A 24,519-nucleotide genomic window follows, 5' to 3' on the forward strand; every position below is an offset into this window, starting at 1 on the left:
TATAAGTGAATTAAAGTGATAATATTCATCTAAGCTTTAATCTTCAAAATGGTAAGAGAACCTTCTATAGTTAACTTATGCAATGAAATGTTGAAGGTCAGCTGACAACTGATTTGCCTAAAAGCTGCTCATAGCCCAGAAGTCAGTCGAGACTGCAACCCCCAAAGACACTGCTCCTGATAGGTGAATTTCTTCAGAGACCAAGGAAAGGTATTCAAATAACATCAATTACACTAAGGAGTAGCTAAGTACTTATTGGATAATGGCTTCAATCTCCAGTCTAGATCGAGGGGCTTCTTTATCATGCAATCTGGATCCCCACAAACATTTCTTCCAATTTTCAGGCCTCTTATACAGCACTTATGATAGCGTTCACTTGTGTCAACTGTGCTGTGGATTAAAAGTCACTGTAAATGTCAAAGGATACAAAAAAAAATCTGACTGTTTAAAATAAAATAAAAACACTCTACTGTAGAAAAATTAAATGAGTATTTTAAATATTTCTCTAATAAAGTGGTTTTGATTTTATACAGCAGCAAAACTTTTTTTGGATTGTAATTAAAAAAGGTATAGATGGTCTCAAACCAGGAAGAAGTATAAAATGTCTGTCCAAACAGAACTCCAGCTAGAGACAACAAAATAGATGCAAAGGTTAATAATTATGAATATGGAGGATGACATTGTGTTGTCCTCCAAATTCTCTATGTGCAATGTCATCCTCCCAAACAAAAATTTGAAGCATAAAGAGTTCAAGAATAAGGAGGGATCTGAATTACGTCTTCATTTCCATTCTTCCCATAGACAGCCATGACATGTGACATCATTATGCTGTGTAATGACACCACACCCAATGAGTAAGTGCCCAGTGACACAGGCAATCTTTACTGTTGGTGATGCTGGTAGGAAGATTTACAGGGCCGATACCTCTCCTCCACACTAACAAGAGATTGTTGCCATGTCCAGTTTCGGCCAAGGGGAGGGGGGACTGTAGAAGAACCCCTTTACCCCCTCTTGTTTCACCTACAGAGACCAGTGAGCCTTCTTATGAAAAACCAAATAATCTTAGACATTAGCGAAAATTTTATTCCTTCTTCCTAGAAGTCTGGTCACCTAGAAACCTGAATCACACTTTCAAAGGTATTTTAAGAGGTTTCATTAACATGCACAACTACCAATTAATCAGCAGATCTGCAACACTTATAAAGTTTGAAAATAGGTTTACAAAATAAAATAAATCTTTTCAAGGGCATCTAAAAAATGGGTACATTTGTAGATTTTGTGTATTTATTGAAACTACTGATCTATGTTTCAACTAACTTTGCATCAAATAAGATTAAATGAAAACACATCAGATAAAATGGCAGAAATAAATGAGATCTAAATACCATGGGGAATGTATGCAGTTTTACTGTTCTTTGCAATGCCTGCACGTTCTTAGACTCAAGGGGCGTCTGGAAGTATTTAATGGAGCACAGAGTGCTGCCAAATGAAGTGTGCAGTGTAAATATTTATGTGTGGGTTTGATCATTTTAAACTCAGGTATGCGGTGCCTAAAGCTTTCATTTAAACGAAATTTATCACAGCCACACAAAGTAGTGACAAGTCTTACCTTGGCAGTTTTAATGTAATGACTCAAAACCTCGGCGCGTATTTTTAGTGTTTGTGCATGTAGGATCTCTCGGACAACCCAAAAACTCACCTGCAATGAAAATAAATAGAAAAGGGCAAGACTGTCAGAATAAATTAAACAAATTGTTACACAGATGCAGTGCAATTCAATAGGCTCTTTCAAGAGCAAAATAAAATATTTTTAAAACAGGCAAATCCTGAATTGAGTGAAAGCAGTTGGGTAAAAAGGTTAGACATTAAACAAAAACCCTAGAAACTAGTGTAATTCTAGCTACAAAATTTGATTTGGACTCATAATAGAGATATTATACTTACATTGACTTCCAAAAAACATATCTTGTTACTTAAAGGGATAGTAAACCCAAATCTTTTCTTTCATTATTCAGATAGAGCATGCAATTGTAAGCCACTTTCTAATTTACACCTATTATTTTTTCTTCCTGCTCTTGGTATCTTTATTTGAAAAGCAGAAATGTAAGTTTAAGAGCCGGCCCATTTTTGGTTCAGGACCTGGGTTGCACTTGCTGATTAGTTAGTTACATTTAGCCATCAATAAGCAAGTGCAACCCAGGTTCTGAACAAAGAATGGTCTGGCTCTTAAACATACATTTCTGCTTTTTAAATAAAGATACCAAGAGAAGGAAGAAAAATTGATAATAGGAGTAAATTAAAAAGTTGCTTATAATTGCATGCTCTATCTGAATCATGAAATAATTTGGGTTTACTATCCCTTTAAAGGGTCAGTAAATTAAAAATGAAACTTAATTTGACTGGATAGAGTAAGAAATTTTAAACAACTTTCCAATTTACTTCTATTAGGAATCGTGAATAGTTCTTTTGGTATCCTTTGTTAGAGAGTAATCCTAGATGAGCTCAGGCGAGTGCATATGTGTTTGCAATATTGTTTATTGCAATGTTATACAATGTTGCAAATACTGCTGCCATAGACTGCTAAAGACACGTGCACGCTCCTAAGCTCCTATCAGCCTACCTAGGTTTGTGCTTCAACAAAGGATAACAACAGGACACAAGGAGGAGAGCTTCCGGTGGGAGGAACACTGTGAGAACCTCGCTGTGCTTCGCATCTCACAGCCGTTAGTGCACCTGATATCGTGCAGAAGCGTCACTATCCTTAGGCAGTAAACTTTACTGCAGACAGGATCTCCGTGAGTGGCGGCTACCACTCGCTGCAGGCGCTGAAAAGCTCTCAGACGGCAGCAAGAGACCGAGGAGCTGCGGTCACATTAGCAAGAAGAGGCCCAGCCGTATCCACTGACCATCTAATCTGCACCGCCCGGAAGTAGTAGAGCCCAGGAACAGATTGTTCGGCCCGGGACGAAGGCCCCGTGTGAGAGACGGGGAGTTACCGGGGAAGTCCCAATCTGCGAGCGGCGTTTGGAGACGCCGCTATACCTGATAGCGGAATCCGACTCCACCTGGTTGGAGGTGACCGTTGGCATGCATGAAGTAATGCAGTGGCTGGTCCTAAACTAGGATGGTCTGATCATCTTTTCTCAGATAAGTCCCGGTAGAACTACCGGGTGAAGGTAAGAAGAGGAGGCTAATTGGTACGGCTGGGTACTGCTGTTAGTTAAAGGGGACAAGGAAGCTTAAAGTCATTAAGTTTTCAGCCAATGTATGCTGTCCTGCTATCCCATATTTGACCATCTGATTGGTACTACTGTGGGCTATTGGTGACTGTTTTTCTTTTCTTAAGCACCTAAGTGTATGGAACCTACCCGGAGGCTGGGAGTTTGATTACAGCAGTTTACTGTGGCCACAATACTTTCAGTGTATATAAGCAGAGTTCACATATTGGGTTTATTTAGGAAGTCAGTTTCCTGACATTATTGTCCTGTTTTTCTGTTGAATCCAAAAGAAGTATTAAAGAACGCTGAACTCTAGGGAAGAACTGGCCTGGCCGATATCAAGCGAGGAACTACTCTTACTTTATTTGGAGCTATACGCCCAGTGTTTTCTATTTATAGCCGGAGGACCTACACATTGGTGGTAGCTGGCTATAGACAATATATCCCAGAGGGGTACCGACAAATTTGTGGAACTCAGTCTTAGTATATAATATGACTTGCATTGCTACTCCTTACTGTGTCTGATATAGGCCCATATAGGAATGATTAGTGGTGTCTAAATTTAAGCATCTTTTTGTTACCTGCTGAATGTCTGTTTTATAGTAAAGATAACATCTTACAGATTTAAAATGAAATGCTGACTCAGAGTACACATAGAATTTGCAGAGTTGCTGGAAAAATGCTTAGGTTGTTTTATGTTGCCTTGCTTTTGTAAAAAAAAATTTCATACATAGTTTAGGCCCTTTTTTGTCATTTAGCAGACTCGGCAAGACTTAACTGGTTTTTCTATATGATATATGCTAGTTTACTATGAAAGTCTGTAGAGTTAAGGAACACATCTATTAAATTTAATCTTCTTGCATTATGAAAGGCTCAAGTAGATAGGTGTACAGATAGGAATCTGTTGACAATCTTTCATGTGATTGTAAAATAAATAGATTAACTCTACTGCTACTTTTATAGTAAACTGGGCCTGGTAAATACTTGTGGTCTGAATATCGCTTAACGAGCCGGTAAACTACTTTTCTTGTCTGGGGTTATCAGAGGCTACTATGGCCACTATCACACTCAGGTACTGTGCATCCTAGTGGGATTAAGAGTGGAGGCCAGGGTAAAATAATCTTCCCCAGTACTTATGACATACAGCTTATTTAGATATAGGCCATACTGTTTAGAATCTGTACTTACAAAGAAATATTATTTTGGCCATTTGGTTATACTTAGGTTCTGCTGTTGCACTTATAATATAATATCGATTTATACCTCTTAGACAGCGGACTTATGTTTAGAACTTATGTTAAATAGTTGTTGTATAAATAACAAAATTACGGGGAGTTAGCTGTTACCCCTATTCAGGAACCCACGTTTGTTAAATAATTGAGGCCATTCGTAATTGTTATTGCTAATCCCTAACAGTCAATGTCTAGAAGATTATAATTGATTAAGATATTGTCTAGCTATAGTCTAGGTCATTGAAGATTAGTTCACTACCTTGATCTTTTTTGTGACCCTGGTCTGTGAGTTAAGGCTAGAGATAAATAGTATAAACATAAATAAAGCAGATAGAGGAAATTTCTAGACAAGTTGCCTCTTTACCTCTACCACAATTTGATCTAATCAAAACGGAGATTTCCACACTGTCCACAGAAATGAAAAATTTTACTTCAAGGCTCTCAGAAGCAGAAATTAGAATTTCGGACATTGAGGATTCCGCGTTTAAATTGGACCAACTTAGTCAGCAGAATTGTACAAGATTAGTTGAACTTAGCGAAAAAATCGAGGATTTAGAAGATAGATCGCGTAGAAATAATATAAAGATCATTGGCCTACCAGAAAGTGCTGCATACGAGGATCTTAATCGTTTTACGGCTATAACGTTACCACAGCTTTTGGGTATTAAGCAACAAGATCAGAGTTTTTATGTAGAAAGAGCCCACCGTATAGGCAGTATCAGGCAGTCTACAGAGAACACAATTCAGAAACGGCCTATAATGGTAAAATATCTGCACTTCCAGGACAAAACTAATATTTTACGGGCCTATAGAAAGATACAAAACCTGGAAATAGATCAGAACAGAATTTTAATCTTTCAGGACTATTCAGCGCAGACAACTAACAAACGAAAGACAATGGCACCATTTTGTACCTCACTCATAAATCTAGGGCTATGTGCCAGACTGATTTACCCTGCCAAGATTAAGCTTATTATTGATAATGAAACCACCATGTTGAATACACCACATGAGGCCAATACTTTTTAAGATAAATATAAAGAGGGTCTTTAGTCTAGGCAGGGAGTCTGACACTATGTCTTGCAATATCTTGGGTGTATGTTTTTTTGCTTCTAATGGTTTATTCTTGTAATAATGTACAAGGTGCATTAAGTATAATTATGTATATTGCACCGATTGTAAATATGATCTGTGTTATTGGGAAGCGGTGTCTTTGTATTCCTGTCTCTGGTGGGAATGGGAGGGAATGGTGAGAGATGGGTGGTCTGAACAGTGTGTTTTTTTGTTTTTGTTTTTGGTCTCTCTTTTTTACGCTTTGTATTTTAGATTAAAATGCTGAATTTAAAATTCATTTCATGGAATGTGGGTGGTATTACCAGTCCCATCAAGCGAAAAAAATGTAAGGCGGATGTAGTTCTCTTACAAGAGACGCACCTGTCCGAACAAGAACAACAAAAACTGAGAGCTAGTTGGGTACAGGAAGTTATCTTTACCGCCTGCGCTTCTCGTAAACGGGGAGTGGCTTTATTATTCAGGAAAATCTGGAATATCAAATTATTACTCAAGAATTAGACCCGAGGGAACGTTATATCATTATGAAAATTAAATTTGGCTCATCCATCTACAATATCTGTAATGTGTATGGCCCAAATAACATTGATGAATCATTCTGGGTCAAGTTGAAGGTCAAGTTGTTTAATTATGTGGAAACTAATATGATAGTGGCCGGCGACTTCAACTTGGTTTTTAATAACATTGATAGACTCCAGCCAAATAAGCTAACACCTCCTAAAATTTCACATAAAGCAATAAAAAAAGTTTAAAACTTTTTGTAGTGCATTAAAAATTAAGGATATATGGCGGCATAGGTTTCCTAACACTCGTGCATTTACTAGTGAGTCAAAGCAATATAGATCATACTCTCGCATAGATTTCTTTTTGGGCTCAGATAGAGTCCTGGGTAGCACCCAAAAAGCTAAGATTGGAGATTTTACCATCTCAGACCATGCCCCTATCTTGTTAGAAATTAGGTTGGATAACACTATCTTTGAGCCGGCTAGAGGCAATGCGTTTCCGCGTTATCTAGCCGAGAATAGTGAGTTTAAACAGTTTATTCGTGATAGGTGGAACGAATATGTGATACAAAATAATTCAGATAGCTACAACTCAGAGGTCTTTTGGGAAACCGCTAAAGCGGTGATTAGAGAAGTTAGAAAATACACCTGTCAACTTAGAACGAAATCGCGCTTAAGGGAATCTGAGCTATCTAATTACCTGCAAAACACTTACAATAGGTATATAATGCTTCCTAATCAGAATAACTGGCTGAAGTATATGAAAGCAAAACAGGAATGGGAAACTATATCTATGCAGAAAGCTGCGATGCAGGAATTACGTTACAGGACTAGATTCTATAGATTTGGCAACAAGGTGGGCAAACTACTAGCAAATTGTGTGAATATGTATCAGGCACATAAGAGCATCAAAGCTATTAGGGTTGATGGTAAAAGAGTAACTAACCCGGAAGATACAAAAGTAGGCTTTCATGAGTTTTTTAAGTGTTTGTACGATGTCCCTCAGATTGATGTCCATAACAAGGAGACGTTTTGGGAGAAAATCAGGCTTCCTACGTTATCTACACAGGAAGCTGAAAAGCTTAACCAACATATTACAAACTTAGAAGTAAGGCAAGCCATTGATAAATTAAGAGCGGGTAAAGCAGCTGGTCAAGACTTACTCCCAGCAGAGTTTTATAAAATCCTCAAAGAAGAGACAAATCAACCTTTAGTAAACTTATTCAATGACTATTTATGCAATGGCAAAGTACCGTCTAAATATTTTGCAGTATCTAAAATTATCCTGATCCCGAAAAAAGGTAAAGACCCTGAATTAATAGACTCATACCGCCCAATATCATTATTAAACTCCGACTATAAATTATTTACTTCTATTCTAGCGTACAGACTTAAAGCTATTTTGTGATCTCTAGTGCATGTGGACCAGGTCGGTTTTATGGCACATCGCTTACTGCAAAAGTTAACTTGATTAAGAAGACTATTTTACTGAAACTGCTATACGTTATGCAAAATATCCCTGTTCTGTTAACTAAAAACGATCATAAACTCCTGGATAGGTATATTAGAATATTTATATGGGGTAGTGGTAGGAAACGTCTCTCGTTACATAAACTGGCGCAACTTAAACAATTCGGAGGACTAGCGTTGCCGATCTTTTCTCGGTACAATAAAATATGTCTAGCTAAGGTAGCCATGGACTGGCTAACTGATGGATCTTATGTGGCCTCTCTTGAGATTGAACAAAAACTTGCTTTTCCTTATTCTCTAACTGCTTTATTGCACTGTCCTGCTAAAGCTATACCAAATAAGATAAAGAAGAGATGTACACTAATTAATGTTATTAAAGCGTGGCAGTCTATCCGGAGTGATATGGATGATAATCCTCTGATTTCAGAGGCTCTACCCATTATGAGAAATCTTGGTTTTATTCCCGGTTTAAATAATAAACTGTTTTTTAGATGGGCCGCTCAAGGTCTTTCTCACCTAATTCACTTACGTGACCCCGAAAATACCTCTATATATACTTTTGCCGCACTCAAAACTCGTTATCAACTTACAAATGCAGACTTTTATGCGTATTTGCAGGTTTGGCACTGATATAATGAAATCATGCAGAACCATACTAGAGAGTGGACCCACCCTGCCATAAGAATGGGTCTCGTCTTATACAAGATGGGAAAACATTCGAGTAGTTATTGGTACAGGATTGTTTTATCGATTTGGGGGGACAGGAACCTCTTGGATATCTGTGCTAGGTGGTCACAGGATATCCCATTATTGGAAATTGCTAATGTGAAACAGTATAGCTGCGGTTGAGCGGGCCTCTCTTTCTGCGTCCTGGCGTGAATCTCATTTTAAAATGCTAACTCGGGAATATACACCCCCTGCAAGCCTAAATAAATGGTAAGGCAATTTAATAAATATATGTCTATGATGTTGTTCCTGCCGGGCTGACCTGGTCCACATGTTCTGGAGCTGCCCGAAAACTTTACAGTTCTGGCGCCGGGTGCAATTCTGGTTAAATAGGATATTTGCTTTGCATTTAATATTCCAACAACAGGATATTTTTTTTCTGATAGAATCATCTGAAGACACGTATAACGTGGTCTTTGTTAATACTACAATCTTGGCTGCCAGATACTTAATTTTGAAAAATTGGAAAGCTAAACAAGCCCCAACAATTAACAACCTAGCATACCTTCTACATTCACAATATATAATAGAACAAATGGACAATGCTAACACTGGACATAGTCAACAACATAAATTTGAAAGCAATTGGCTGGAGTTTATCAAAAGGTATAGAAATTCTATCTAAAAAATGTTTTTTTTTTGTTTTTTGTTGTTGTTGTCTTGTCTTCTCTTGTTTTGTTTTTATTTTTCTTTTGGTTTTTGTTTTCGTTTTGTTCTGTTCTATGCCCGCCCCCCTCCCCCCCAGTACATTCCTAATAGTAATAGTAACTATTTTCTTCTTCCCTTGGATTAATAGTTACATATATGATTAGTATAAAGCAGTATTAAAGTACCAATTTTATGTTTTTTTCTTCTGTAATTATTGTTATAATGAGAAACTATGTTCTGATTGTTAAATTCAACATCGGTACATGTGTTAAGTGGAAAAAAATGAGGTTAACAAAATTGTGTTTAGTACTAGAACAGATTGTACATGATTTATGTATCCATGTATATTGATTGGATATGTTTCCCTTCTTCTGTTTTCTTATTTCTTTTTTTTCTGTTATATTATAATAACCTCAAAAAAAAAAAAAAAAAAAAAAAAGGATAACAGAACAAAAAAAATTTGATAATAAAAGTAAAGTGGAAAGTTGTTTAAAAACATAATTTATGTAAGAACTTACCTGATAAATTCATTTCTTTCATATTAGCAAGAGTCCATGAGCTAGTGACGTATGGGATATACATTCCTACCAGGAGGGGCAAAGTTTCCCAAACCTCAAAATGCCTATAAATACACCCCTCACCACACCCACAAATCAGTTTAACGAATAGCCAAGAAGTGGGGTGAAAAGAAAAAAAGTGCGAAAGCATAAAAAATAAGGAATTGGAATAATTGTGCTTTATACAAAAAAATCATAACCACCACAAAAAGGGTGGGCCTCATGGACTCTTGCTAATATGAAAGAAATAAATTTATCAGGTAAGTTCTTACATAAATTATGTTTTCTTTCATGTAATTAGCAAGAGTCCATGAGCTAGTGACGTATGGGATAATGACTACCCAAGATGTGGATCTTTCCACGCAAGAGTCACTAGAGAGGGAGGGATAAAATAAAGACAGCCAATTCCGCTGAAAAAAAATCCACACCCAAAATAAAGTTTAAATTATAAGCAGAAGATTCAAACTGAAACAGCTGCCTGAAGTACTTTTCTACCAAAAACAGCTTCAGAAGAAGAAAACACATCAAAATGGTAGAATTTTGTAAAAGTATGCAAAGAAGACCAAGTTGCTGCTTTGCAAATCTGGTCAACCGAAGCTTCATTCCTAAACGCCCAGGAAGTAGAAACTGACCTAGTAGAATGAGCTGTAATCCTTTGAGGCGGAGTTTTACCCGACTCGACATAAGCATGATGAAATAAAGATTTCAACCAAGATGCCAAGGAAATGGCAGAAGCCTTCTGACCTTTCCTAGAACCGGAAAAGATAACAAATAGACTAGAAGTCTTTCGGAAATTCTTAGTAGCTTCAACATAATATTTCAAAGCTCTAACCACATCCAAAGAATGCAATGATTTCTCCTTAGAATTCTTAGGATTAGGACATAATGAAGGAACCACAATTTCTCTACTAATGTTAGAATTCACAACCTTAGGTAAGAATTTAAAAGAAGTTCGCAACACCACCTTATCCTGATGAAAAATCAGAAAAGGAGACTCACAAGAAAGAGCAGATAATTCAGAAACTCTTCTGGCAGAAGAGATGGCCAAAAGGAACAAAACTTTCCAAGAAAGTAATTTGATGTCCAATGAATGCATAGGTTCAAACGGAGGAGCTTGAAGAGCCCCCAGAACCAAATTCAAACTCCAAGGAGGAGAAATTGATTTAATAACAGGTTTTATACGAACCAAAGCTTGTACAAAACAATGAATATCAGGAAGATTAGCAATCTTTCTGTGAAAAAGATCAGAAAGAGCAGAGATTTGTCCTTTCAAGGAACTTGCAGACAAACCTTTATCCAAACCATCCTGAAGAAACTGTAAAATTCTCGGAATTCTAAAAGAATGCCAGGAAAAATGATGAGAAAGACACCAAGAAATATAAGTCTTCCAGACTCTATAATATATCTCTCTAGATACAGATTTACGAGCCTGTAACATAGTATGAATCACAGAGTCAGAGAAACCTCTTTGACTAAGAATCAAGCGTTCAATCTCCATACCTTTAAATTTAAGGATTTGAGATCCTGATGGAAAAAAGGACCTTGTGACAGAAGGTCTGGTCTTAACGGAAGAGTCCATGCTGGAGCCACCAGCAGAACAAACGAGAATTCCTTCAGAATCTTGGAGATTACTCTTGGAAGAAGAACTAGAGGCGGAAAGATATAGGCAGGATGATACTTCCAAGGAAGTGACAATGTATCCACTGCTTCCGCTTGAGGATCCCTGGATCTGGACAGATACCTGGGAAGTTTCTTGTTTAGATGAGAGGCCATCAGATCTATTTCTGGAAGTCCCCACATTTGAACAATCTGAAGAAATACCTCTGGGTGAGGAGACCATTCGCCCGGATGTAACGTTTGGCGACTGAGATAATCCGCTTCCCAATTGTCTATACCTGGGATATGAACCGCAGAAATTAGACAGGAGCTGGATTCTGCCCAAACCAGAATTCAAGATACTTCTTTCATAGCCAGAGGACTGTGAGTCCCTCCTTGATGATTGATGTATGCCACAGTAGTGACATTGTCTGTCTGAAAACAAATGAACGATTCTCTCTTTAGAAGAGGCCATGACTGAAGAGCTCTGAAAATTGCACGGAGTTCCAAAATATTGATCGGTAATCTCACCTCCTGAGATTCCCAAACCCCTTGTGCTGTCAGAGACCCCCAAACAGCTCCCCAACCTGTCAGACTTGCATCTGTTGAAATTATAGTCCAGGTCGGAAGAACAAAAGAAGCCCCCTGAACTAAACGATGGTGATCCGTCCACCACGTCAGAGAGACGCGTACAATCGGTTTTAAAGATATTAATTGAGATATCTTTGTGTAATCCCTGCACCACTGGTTCAGCATACAGAGCTGAAGAGGTCGCATGTGAAAACGAGCAAAGGGGATCGCGTCCGATGCAGCAGTCATAAGACCTAGAATTTCCATGCATAAGGCTACCGAAGGGAATGATTGAGACTGAAGGTTTCGACAAGCTGATATCAATTTTAGACGTCTCTTGTTTGTCAAAGATAGAGTCATGGACACTGAATCTATCTGGAAACCTAAAAAGGTTACCCTTGTCTGAGGAATCAATTAACTTTTTGGTAAATTGATCCTCCAACCATGATCTTGAAGAAACAACACAAGTCGATTCGTATGAGATTCTGCTAAATGTGAAGACTGAGCAAGTACCAAGATATCGTCCAAATAAGGAAATACCACAATACCCTGTTCTCTGATTACAGACAGAAGGGCACCGAGAACCTTTGTAAAAATTCTTGGAGCTGTTGCTAGGTCAAACGGCAGAGCCACAAACTGGTAATGCTTGTCTAGGAAAGAGAATCTCAGAAACTGATAGTGATCTGGATGAATCGGAATATGCAGATATGCATCCTGTAAATCTATTGTAGACATATAATGCCCTTGCTGAACAAAAGGCAGGATAGTCCTTACAGTTACCATTTTCAATGTTGGTATCCTTACATAACGATTCAATATTTTTAGATCCAGAACTGGTCTGAAGGAATTCTCCTTCTTTGGTACAATGAAGAGATTTGAATAAAACCCGAGCCCCTGTTCCAGAACTGGAACTGGCATAATTACTCCAGCCAACTCTAGATCTGAAACACATTTCAGAAATGCTTGAGCCTTCGCTGGATTTACTGGGACACGGGAAAGAAAAAATCTCTTTGCAGGAGGCCTTATCTTGAAACCAATTCTGTACCCTTCTGAAACAATGTTCTGAATCCAAAGATTGTGAACGGAATTGATCCAAATTTCCTTGAAAAAAACGTAATCTGCCCCCTACCAGCTGAGCTGGAATGAGGGCCGCACCTTCATGTGGACTTAGAAGCTGGCTTTGATTTTCTAAAAGGCTTGGATTTATTCCAAACTGGAGATGGTTTCCAAACTGATCCCGCTCCTGAGGATGAAGGATCAGGCTTTTGTTCCTTGTTGTGACGAAAGGAACGAAAACGATTATTAGACCTAAATTTACCTTTAGATTTTTTATCCTGTGGTAAAAAAGTTCCTTTCCCTCCAGTAACAGTTGAGATAATAGAATCCAACTGAGAACCAAATAATTTATTACCCTGGAAAGAAAGGGAAAGCAGAGTAGACTTAGAAGACATATCAGCATTCCAAGTTTTAAGCCATAAAGCTCTTCTAGCTAAAATAGCTAGAGACATATACCTGACATCAACTCTAATGATATCAAAGATGGCATCACAAACAAAATTATTAGCATGTTGAAGAAGAATAATAATGTTATGAGAATTATGATCTGTTACTTGTTGCGCTAAAGCTTCTAACCAAAAAGTTGAAGCTGCAGCAACATCCGCTAAAGATATAGCTGGTCTAAGAAGATTACCTGAACACAAGTAAGCTTTTCTTAGAAAGGATTAAATTTTCCTATCTAAAGGATCCTTAAAGGAAGTACCATCTGCCGTAGGAATAGTAGTACGCTTAGCAAGAGTAGAGACAGCCCCATCAACCTTAGGGATTTTGTCCCAAAACTCCAATCTGTCAGATGGCACAGGATATAATTGCTTAAAACGTTTAGAAGGAGTAAATTAATTACCCAAATTATTCCATTCCCTGAAAATTACTTCAGAAATAGCACCAGGAACAGGAAAAACTTCTGGAATAACTACAGGAGATTTAAAAACCTTATCTAAACGTTTAGATTTAGTATCAAGAGGACCAGAATCCTCAATTTCTAATGCAATTAGGACTTCTTTAAGTAAAGAACGAATAAATTCCATTTTAAATAAATATGAAGATTTATCAGCATCAACCTCTGAGACAGAATCCTCTGAACCAGAAGAACTATTATCAGAATCAGAATGATGATGTTCATTTAAAAATTCATCTGAAAAATGATAAGTTTAAAAGTCTTTTTGTGTTTACTAGAAGGAGGAATAACAGACATAGCCTTCTTAATGGATTTAGAAACAAAATCTCTTATGTTATCAGGAAAACTCTGAGTATTAGATGTTGATGGAACAGCAACAGGTAATGTAACTTTACTAAAGGAAATATTATCTGCATTAATAAGTTTGTCATGACATACAGTACAAACAGCTGGAGGAACAGCTACCAAAAGTTTACAGCAGATACACTTAGCTTTGGTAGCTCCAGCATCAGGCAGTGATTTTCCAGAAGTATCTTCTGACTCAGTTGAAACGTGGGACATCTTGCAATATGTAATAGAAAAAACAACATATAAAGCAAAATTGATCAAATTCCTTAAATGACAGTTTCAGGAATGGGAAAAAATGCCAGTGAACAAGCTTCTAGCAACCAGAAGCAATAAATAATGAGACTTAAATAAAGTGGAGACAAAAATGACGCCCATGTTTTTTTAGCGCCAAAAAAGCCGCCCACATTATTTGGCGCCAAAAATGACGCCACATCCGGAACGCCGACATTTTTGGCGCGAAAAACGTCAAAAATGACGCAACTTCCGGCGACACGTATGACGCCGGAAACAGAAAAAATTTCGCGCCAAGAAAGTCCGCGCCAAGAATGACGCAATAAAATGAAGCATTTTCAGCCCCCGCGAGCCTAACAGCCCACAGGGAAAAGTCAAATTTTAAGGTAAGATAAAAATTGATATATTCAAATGCATTATCCCAAATATGAAACTGACTGTCTGAAATAAGGAAATGTTGAACATCCTGAGTCAAGGCAAATAAATATTTGAATACATATATTTAGAACTTTATATAAAAGTGCCCAACCATAGCTTTAGAGTGTCACAGAAAATAAGACTTACCCCAGGACACTCATCTACATGTTGTAGAAAGCCAAACCAGTACGGAAACGAAAATCAGCAGAGGTAATGGTATATATATATATATATATAAGAGTATATCGTCGATCTGAAAAGGGAGGTAAGAGATGAATCTCTACGACCGATAACAGAGAACCTATGAAATAGACCCCGTAGAAGGAGATAATTTAATTCAAATAGGCAATACTCTCTTCACATCCCTCTGACATTCACTGCACGCTGAGAGGAAAACCGGGCTCCAACTTGCTGCGGAGCGCATATCAACGTAGAATCTAGCACAAACTTACTTCACCACCTCCATAGGAGGCAAAGTTTGTAAAACTGATTTGTGGGTGTGGTGAGGGGTGTATTTATAGACATTTTGAGGTTTGGGAAACTTTGCCCCTCCTGGTAGGAATGTATATCCCATACGTCACTAGCTCATGGACTCTTGCTAATTACATGAAAGAAATTGCATACTCTGAATCATGAATCTTTAATTTTGACTTTACTGTTGCTTTAAAGGAACACTGAACTCAATATAGGTTAAATGGATATTAAACGTTAAATACATTTTATAAGCATGGTATTGAGATTATTCCCCGTCTTCCTAGCCATGAGTGCCGCCATGTTGAAATCTCTCTTTCACTACAGTCCAGTGCTGAGCAAGTGCAGTAACTCTCCTTTAGATAACTGCAGCGTAACCTAGGTTACATAATGGCAGCACCCATGATTAGAGAGCGGTGCATGAAATATACCTTCAAAAAATATCAAAGTGAATCCCACCTATTTGGATTATGCTGCATATATTTATATACAAACACCATTGACTTCCTTCTTAAAAAGGGATGTGGAAAGCTCCTGAATATTTGGATTGGTTCCCAGATTTGCAATAAAAATTGTCAACTTCTATTTTAAAAGAAACATAAAAGTGCAAACAAATGATGTAATGTGTTACTTGCATATGACTGTTTCACCCCTGCAAAGGTATTACACACACACACAATATTAAAGTCAGGTTCAGAATAGCAATGTACTACTGGGAGCTAGCTGGACACATCTGGTGAACCAATGACAAGAGGTATATGTGCATATGCTGCTCCTGAACTTACTTTAGTATGATTTTCAACAAAGGGAACCAAGAGAACAAAGCAAATTGCAGGTAAATTGAAAAGTCTCTTAAAATTGCATGTTCTTTATAGAACCGTGAATGTTTAATTTTGACTTTTATTAGTAAATTACTCCAAAAAAAAAACCCCAAAACAAGCCTCCAACAAGCCTGATCAGAAAAGGTTTATTTTGCACAAGAACATCCATAAAAATAATAATATAAGGAGAAGATTAAACTTTTGGGATTCATATCAAGTATGACATTTTAAACAACCTTTAATTAAATTGTATTATCAAATTTGCTTTGCTCTCTTGAGTATGCTTAGGAGGTGAGCCAATGAAAAGAGGCATACATACACAGCCACCAATCAGCAGCTAGCTCCCCTGTAGTGCATTGCTCCTCCTGAGCCTACATAAATATGCTTTTTATCAAAGAATACTATGAGAACAAAGTAAAGTTGATAAAGCAAGTTGTAGAGAAAGGCATGTGGTGCCTGAATCAGTGAAGTTTATTTTTTAATTTTCTGTCCCGTTAATACGGAGTGTCTCATGAAAATAGTCACACTGCTTCTTCTTTAAAAAAAAAATGCTGCATAGCTATTTTCTATTTCAATACAGACCCAGGGAACAACCCTATTATAAAAAACTTACAATAGCAAGCAATGAAAAGAGAAGGAAAGAAGGATAGACAGAGAATGAGTTAACTGTACTAATATTAAAGTGACCGTATATACCATGTAATAGACACTACTATAAAGAAGAATATGCGCAGATACTGATAAAACCTTTTAAAAACTTACTTAGAAGCTCCCAGTTTAGAACTGTTGATGAGGTAGTCTGGGACACCCACTGAAAGGGACTGGGTAAACAAAAAGAGCAGAAACTCCCCACCTCCCCCCTTCCCTGCATATGAAAAAAAACAGATAAACAGAAGCCTGAAGGAGTCTGTAAAACGCGTGTATACACCTGGCGCTGTGGGGCTTGGTTAGGGGTCTGAAAATCAGCACCATGTTCTTAAAAAATAAGCAAAACTATACATTGTTACAAAACCACTACCAGATGGGCTATATAAATGGATCATCTACAAAACATTTATGCAAAGAAAAATCTAGTGTACAATGTCCCTTTAACTGAGAAGCTGAAGCTAGGTAATTAGCATTGGGCTGGTATATCTACATAAATATATAAAATTAGGTCAAAAACGTAAGCAGTGACCTAACTGACGTATTTTGGAATCTAAGAAGAATGGAAAATCTATTCAGTTTAGTTAAAGAAATCTTCATCAATACAGGGTTATATATTTACTAACAGTGTTGGCTCTTTATTGAGGCACTGTAATTTGTAAATGAAGCAGCAAGTCTTTTCCTTACTGTACATTTCTGTAAACGCACAGAGCAGGATAAGGCAAAGAGGAAAAAGGTAGATTATAGAGTGCGTCACTTGCTCAAAGTCTGCATTAACAATTGTAAGAAGGATCTCTGTGTGTCCAGCTTACGGAAAGGATAAAACTACCTACCAAAATAAAAAAATAAAATAAAGCAGCGAATGTTAACATCTCACATATATCAAAAATTGTGCTACAGAATAATGACGCACTCAGTAATGTGTTGCGGTTACAAAATCTTCTCTGGAAAGGACAATAAGTGACTGTTACTGGCAGGTAATGCATTCAGAACTAATTTTAGCAGATTTTTCAAGCAGTTAAGGATTTTAATATTAAAGCATGTAAATGCTAAAAGATTACCTCTTAAAGGCTTTATGTGGAGGTTTTCAAAGCTATATTCTAAATAAAAAAAAGTCCCTCTCTCATATTCCTAATGTTATCTTTGGAAAGAAGGGAATAAGCTGGGCTAAAAAAAACAAATGGATGCATTGAGTCACATGTAGAAGAAATAATAAGCAGGACTTAAATATTATAAGGTGATAGCAGTCACAGGCTAATACGTTTCCAAAATAGACAAAAATGTGCCTCTATATTCTGTACACCAAAGTGTGACCTTTGGCTGCAACACTTACTACAAATGATGCAGCCAGGGCTCACACTTAAAGGGACATTAATACACTAGATTTTTCTTTGCATAAATGTTTTGTAGATGATCCATTTATATAGCCTATACAGTTAAAAAAAATATATATTTTATTTATATATATATATATATATATATATATATATATATATATATATATATATATATATATATATATATATATATATATATACACACACACACACACATTATATATATATATATATATATATATATATATATATATATATATATATATATATAGAGAGAGAGAGAGAGAGAGAGAGAGAGAGAGAGTTTTGCTTATTTTTAAACAACATTGCACAGATTTTCAGACTCCTAACCAAGCCCACGGTTTTAGAAGTATACTGATGTATACCTCTGCTCTTTTTGGTATACAACCACTTTCAGTGGGTGTTACAGCTAACCTTTGCATAAGAGTTAAACTGGGAGCTTCTAAGTAAGTTTTTAAACGGTTTTAAACTGGATTTATATATATATATATATATATATATATATGTATCTGTGCATATTATTCTTTATAGTAGTGTCTATTACATGCAGTTATATAAAAATTTGTGTATACTGTCACTTTAAAGGGACATTCCACTTAAACTGTAAAGGCCCATAATACCCAAAAGTTTAAACACATGAAAGTGATGCAGTATAGCTGTAAAAAGCTGACTAGAAAATATCACCTGAACATCTCTATGTAAAAAAGAAAGATATTTTACCTCAAAAGTTCCTCAGTAGCCACATCCCACTGTAAAGGGCTTCTAAGCAACAAATCAGTATGTCTGTCCCGGGACAGCGGAAGGAGGGAGCTATCGTGCACACTCATCTTATTCAGTGTAAGGAAGTTTACAATGAAATCTAATGAGAGTTAAGTCAAATCTTATGAGATCACAGTAAAAGAGTTCATGACCTCAGCACTGCTGATGCCGATTGGCTGCTGTTCATTTCTTTATTTTTTTATTTTTTTTACCTGCCGTTGGACAGCAGCTGAATTATAACTTTTTACACAGAACTTACTCTGCTGAGCTAAGGAAATTGTGAGGTAAAATATCTTCCTTTTTTACATAGAGATGCTCAGGTGATATTTTCCTGTCAGCTTTTTACAGCTATACTGCATCAGTTTCAAGTGATTTAGCATATGAGTATTATATCCCTTTAAAATCGCATAGATGAATTACATCTTTGAATAGAAACATATTTGCAAGTTACATGTATTAGCAAAAATGCTTATAGTAAAAGTTTTCACTGTTTTAGTGTTAACATTTTTCTCTGCACGTGAAGTTTTTTTTGTTTTGTTTAAACAATGCAGCTGATCAGAGAACCAGTGGGGCTTATATCCAGTGTTCCCTCTAAGGACAGTTTTGTGTGCAGCCCAGCAGTGAAACAGTTAACAAGAGAACCATACCTTGCCATCTGCATTGTGCAGTGTTTCCTAATTGCAGGGTGTGGTTATCTAATTAACTGTTTCACTGCTGGGCCGCAAGCAAAACTGGCCTTAGAGGGAACACTGCTTGTATCATGTCAGCAATTAACAAATTGAGTCATTACCAGACGGTACAAGCACCTTAGGCTCTCTAAACAAGTGCTGTGGATACATGTTTGAAACAGCTATAGCTTTTAATAGATGCATTGTTGCTAATACATGTATATTACAAAAATGCTTCTATTCAAAACTGAAATGCACCCATGTGGATTCCAACTTTGGCTGGAATGTTCCTTGAAATGTACTGAATATAAAGGCATGCTTTTAATCTCTTTCAATTTAGGGATACTAAAATACCCCTGCACACAGTGATTAAATACACTGACAAGGTCATGCAGGCACCAACATGCATTGCTGCTCCTGAATAGTTTGCTGGGGGTTAAACACATACTGACGAAGGGAAATAAACTGCTCTAACATCTTTATGAACTGATACACAACAAACATGAGGTTAGCGCTCCCAATAAAAGTGCATGACTGCCAACAGTTGGTATGAGATGTGCACATATAAACCAGCAGGAAGACCAGAGCTGCAACATACTATATTCAGTACCTTACAAAATTCATATTTATTCTTACTTTGTTTTTACAGTAAATAGCAGGGATGATGGGTTTAATGACAATCTTTACTTGTTAATATTTTATTTAGGAGTGGTGGACATGCTTAAATGCTAATCATATTCCAGGATATTCATTTCCATTGGTATGACAAATTAAAGGGACAGTTTAGTCAAAATGATTGTTTTATGATTCAGATAGAACATGCCATTTTAAAGCACTTTCCAATTTACTTTTATCATCAAATTTACTTTGTTCTCTTGGTATTCTTTGTTAAAAGATAAACCTATGTGTGCTCATTTCTGAGCCCTTAAAGTCCACCTCTTAACTCAGGGCATTTTGACAGTTTTAAAGCCAGACAGTGCTAGTTCATGTGTGCAATATAGATAACACTCCCACGGAGCTACCTAGGAGTCAGCACTGATTGGCTAAAATGCAAGTCTGTCAAAAGAACTGAAATAAGGGGGCAGTCTGCAGAGGAAAAAAGTAAATTAATATAACTGTGTTGGTAATGCAAAACTGCGGAATGGGTAATAAAGGGATAATCTATTTTAAATAACAATTCTGGAGTACACTGTCCCTTTAAACTGTGGCTGAGGAATTCCAATCATAAACCTCTCTGTTTGGTATTTAAAGGGACAGTAAACGCATTGTAATTACAAGACATTTCTGTTGTGTTGCTATAGAATAAACTATCAGCCAAGTCTTAATATTTTTAAAATAATTAAACATCCTTTTTACTGCAGTTATTATTTCAATAGCAAAACACCATCTGCAACTTGCCTTATTTGTAGGAGCCAATCTGGTTTTTAGTGCACAGAGAACAAGGCTAGTAACTGTCATAACGTTAGTATAAAGTACTGTTTTACAGTAGAACCATTGAAAATAAGCAAAGTAAAGGGAAATGAAACCACAAGTGTTCTTTTCATGATTCAGATAGGGTATGTATCTATTCAACAAAGAATACCATGAGAACAAAGCTAATTTGATAATAGAAATAAATTGGAAAGTTTTTATACATTGTATGCTCTGTCTGAATAACAAAATATTTGTTTTTTTGGCTTTCATATCCCTTAAATTGGTTATTTTTCCCTTTCTTTACAACATTCTATTATTTCGACAAATGTTTAACGCATTGCCTTGCGTGGGTTATTTTTTTGTATCCATCAAACATTTCAATTAAATGCATTTTGCCTTGGAAAACCAGCAGAATTAAAAAGGGACAAAATTAAACATTTATGGTTCAGATAGAAGTAACATGAAGTCTCTTAAAATTGCATAGTCTATTCTGAGATTTAGGTCTGTCTTTCTCTTGGTTTCCTTTGTTGAAGATAATAAATAGCTAAGTTTAGGAGCTTCAATGCATTACTGGAAACTAGTCGCTGATTGGTAGCTACATACTATGTCTCTAGTAATTGGCTCACCAGGTGTATTCGGCAAGGTCTTACTAAAACAATGCTGCTTGGGCGCTGACTAACTATATTTTACCCCTTTGCAGGGGTTAAACACACAGAAAAATACAAACAATAGTGAAAAATAAATGCTCTGGCGTATTAGAACAGTTTGTTTTTGCAGGTGTCTATTAAAGTTGTTTTTGAAGGAGTCAACTAATTGAATTATTGTTTTGCACTAGCTACACTTGTGCATGAGCGGCATTATTGAGTTAACTAACATAATTCCAAATGTTTAACAAGATAATTGGGAACATCAGTGAGTGGATTTTACAAGAGCATTGCATTATATAACTTGCTTATGTTTTAGTTTACACATTTTGGATAAAGAGCAATGTTAATTAATCACTATTAGTTTCTAACTTGAAATAACAGGGAAACAAATATTTTTTTATAGCTATACATTCACCATAGATGCATGCATTTAAATTAATCATGTTTAAAATTAAATAGATGGAAGCCAAAATAATATCAATGCCAACCTGATAAAGTTGTTCTCTTCAGGATGGCAAGAGTCCACAAAATCACTACATATGGGCTTTTCATTTCCTAGCCACCAGGAGGAGGCAAACCAATCCCACACTCAAGAACTCTAGGTGTCCCTTCTATCTCCTACCACCTCCACAGATACTAGGCGGTAGCAACACACCTAAAGCCTTATCCGACTGATTGTGCATCCAGTGACCTTATGGCGACACGGACCAATCAGATCATGCATAAACGGCCGAGGGCAGATACGCTCCAGAGAGTTCTGTTCTAATCAGAGCCTCTGGGAACCTAACCAAGGTTTTTGGACAGACCGGACTGTTATCCGACAGACATTTGTCTGTCAGATTATTATCCATCATACATGCATTCTGTCCGAGAACCTTTAAAAGCACGTTGTGGGGGGTGGGATCCATGGTTAGGTTCCCAGAGGTGGTTTCAGCACCCAAGGCTCTAATAAGAACAGAACTCTGTGGGGCGTATTTGCCCTTGGGCATTAACGCATGATCGGATTTGTCCATGTCTCTGTGAGGTCACCAGATGTGCTACCAATTGGATAAGGCTTTGGGTTTTATCGCTACCGCCCCGTCCACAGATACTCCGTTTTTTTTTTCTCCATACAGCAATGTAGAGAAAGAGAGCTGCAACAAAAAAACTGGAAAGGACAACAGGAGGAAAGAAGTGCCAGCAGCATTAAAAGCAAAGGGTAGGGCATGTGGACTATCACCATCCTAAAGGAAATTAATTTATCAGGTAAGCATACATTTATTTTGTATTCAATAGATGGTGAAAGTTCATGAGATCACTACATGTGGGCTCCTAGCAGTGAAGTCCACGAGACCAACATAAATAGGGCAGGACTAATACAGGAAGGCAGACTGTTACTGATCAGCCACAATGACCCAAAGTACTTTCCTGCCAAAACTTTAGCTGCAACATGCACATCAAAGTAATAGAATTTAGCGAATGTATGCAAGGAAATTTAGCAAACTTGCAAATCTGTTCAAGAGCGTTTGCAGGTCATGATGAAAGAAAGGACCCTTTAATATGTCCTGTCTGAGAGGAAGGCGCCATGGGAGGCAACAGGACATCTGAACTAGGTGCACATACAAAGTTCTATGAGACCAAGTTGGAGCAATCAGAATTACATACTGACACACTATCCTGTTTATTTCTGGCTATTACTCTGGAAAAACTAAGTCTGTGTTGTTTCTATGCATTTCTGCAAGTAAGGAATTATATAGGCGAACTCAAACAAAGATATGGGTTAGACTGGTCGTTCAAGGATTTGCAACTTAAGATTAACATCTTTTTAACAGGACGCTACCCCATCTCTGCTCTCTTCTCAATCAGAACCCCGCTTTAGAACAATTAGATCATATAGTAAGTAAATGGCGCCCTACATTTCCACACATTGATAGACAGGTAATAATGGACACTTTCAAATTAACAGAAAAGAGCTGGGTCTTGACAGCATGGAGAGAATCTCAAATTAAGATAGCCCTAATGACATATCTGACTCCAGTAAAATTATCAAGATGGTATGGAACTGATATTCCATGTGCCAGATGTAGTGCCACCTGCGCAGATTTTATACACTGTTTTTGGACTTGTCCTAAGATTGGGCAGTTTTGGGCTAAGGTAGTATACTGGATGAATGCAGTTCTGAGACTTGACTATACTATTCAGCCCATGGAGATTTTGATCTTAGTTAAATTTCAAGGAACAGTCCGTAATCTGAAATTGATTAATATAATTATATTTCTGGGCAGAAACTTGATATTGAGAAAATGGAAAGCAAAAACGGCACCCACTTTGAGAGAGCTTAAACAAGCCTTGTTAATTCAGTGTATGTCTGAACATTACAATTTATACGGGTTGCCCGACGATCGAGTAGAATTGTTCTTCAAACATTGGAAAGTGTTTATATTATCTTTACCAGCCGGGACGCAAAATATCATAGTTAAACCATATGCTAAATCAGTTTTTTTCCAATTACAAGTTCTGGCGGGTATTTTTCCGAGTACCTGGCTCTCTACTAACAATGTAGGACCATAATGGGTGAGGGGTGGATGGAGATGGAGAAAGCGACCCCCCCCCTTTTTTTTTTTTGTATGTGTTTTTTGTCTGGCGTTATAAAAGTCAATTAAATAGTCAACGGTATAAGAATACAACAAGAAGAGTCTGCAGGGACTTAGATCAGTTCTCGAAATATTGTTAAGAGAATGAATCAATGTATTATTTTTATGAGCAATTTAATTTAGTCAATAGAGTAGAAAAATCTGAATTTATTTTATTTTTTATTTTTGTATATTTTGTGCTGCAATTGTCTTGATAAGTTTATTACATTGTTGAAGTATAATATAATAAGAAGAGTCTGCGTGGACCTAGATTAGTTCTTTGAATTTTGTTAAGAGAATGAATCTAGGTTTTATCTTTATGAGTATTTCAATTTTGTTAATGGAATAGGAAAATCTGAATTTACTTTAAAAAAAAAAAAATATATATATATATATAAATCCCAGGAGTGTGCTCATAAGCGAAGTTAGGCTAAAATGTCAAGACGTATGTAAGTCTCTAGGTAATTCGCCTGACTATTTTCTCTCTTTCTTTGGTTTTTTTCTTGTTTGTGTACTTTTATGATCATTTGGCCCTGCGTGGCTTAAGAGACAAAGAAAGTGTTATCTTTTTCTTTTTGTATTTG

The 24,519-nt window shown here is 36.8% G+C and overlaps 1 protein-coding gene across 6 annotated transcripts in view; it reads right to left on the reverse strand.

Moving 5' to 3' along the window:
* The window catches only part of RALGPS2 (Ral GEF with PH domain and SH3 binding motif 2), a 619,002-nt gene that overhangs the window by 311,185 nt on the left and 283,298 nt on the right, over window positions 1-24,519 (reverse strand). For all 6 annotated transcript variants that reach the window (XM_053693284.1, XM_053693289.1, XM_053693287.1 and 3 more), the window contains one exon: window positions 1,610-1,699. In XM_053693284.1, coding sequence (XP_053549259.1) covers window positions 1,610-1,699 — 90 coding nt within the window. The remainder of the gene's footprint in view (window positions 1-1,609; window positions 1,700-24,519) is intronic.

Source organism: Bombina bombina, chromosome 10 (genome assembly GCF_027579735.1).
Source record: "Bombina bombina isolate aBomBom1 chromosome 10, aBomBom1.pri, whole genome shotgun sequence".
NCBI lineage: Eukaryota > Metazoa > Chordata > Amphibia > Anura > Bombinatoridae > Bombina > Bombina bombina.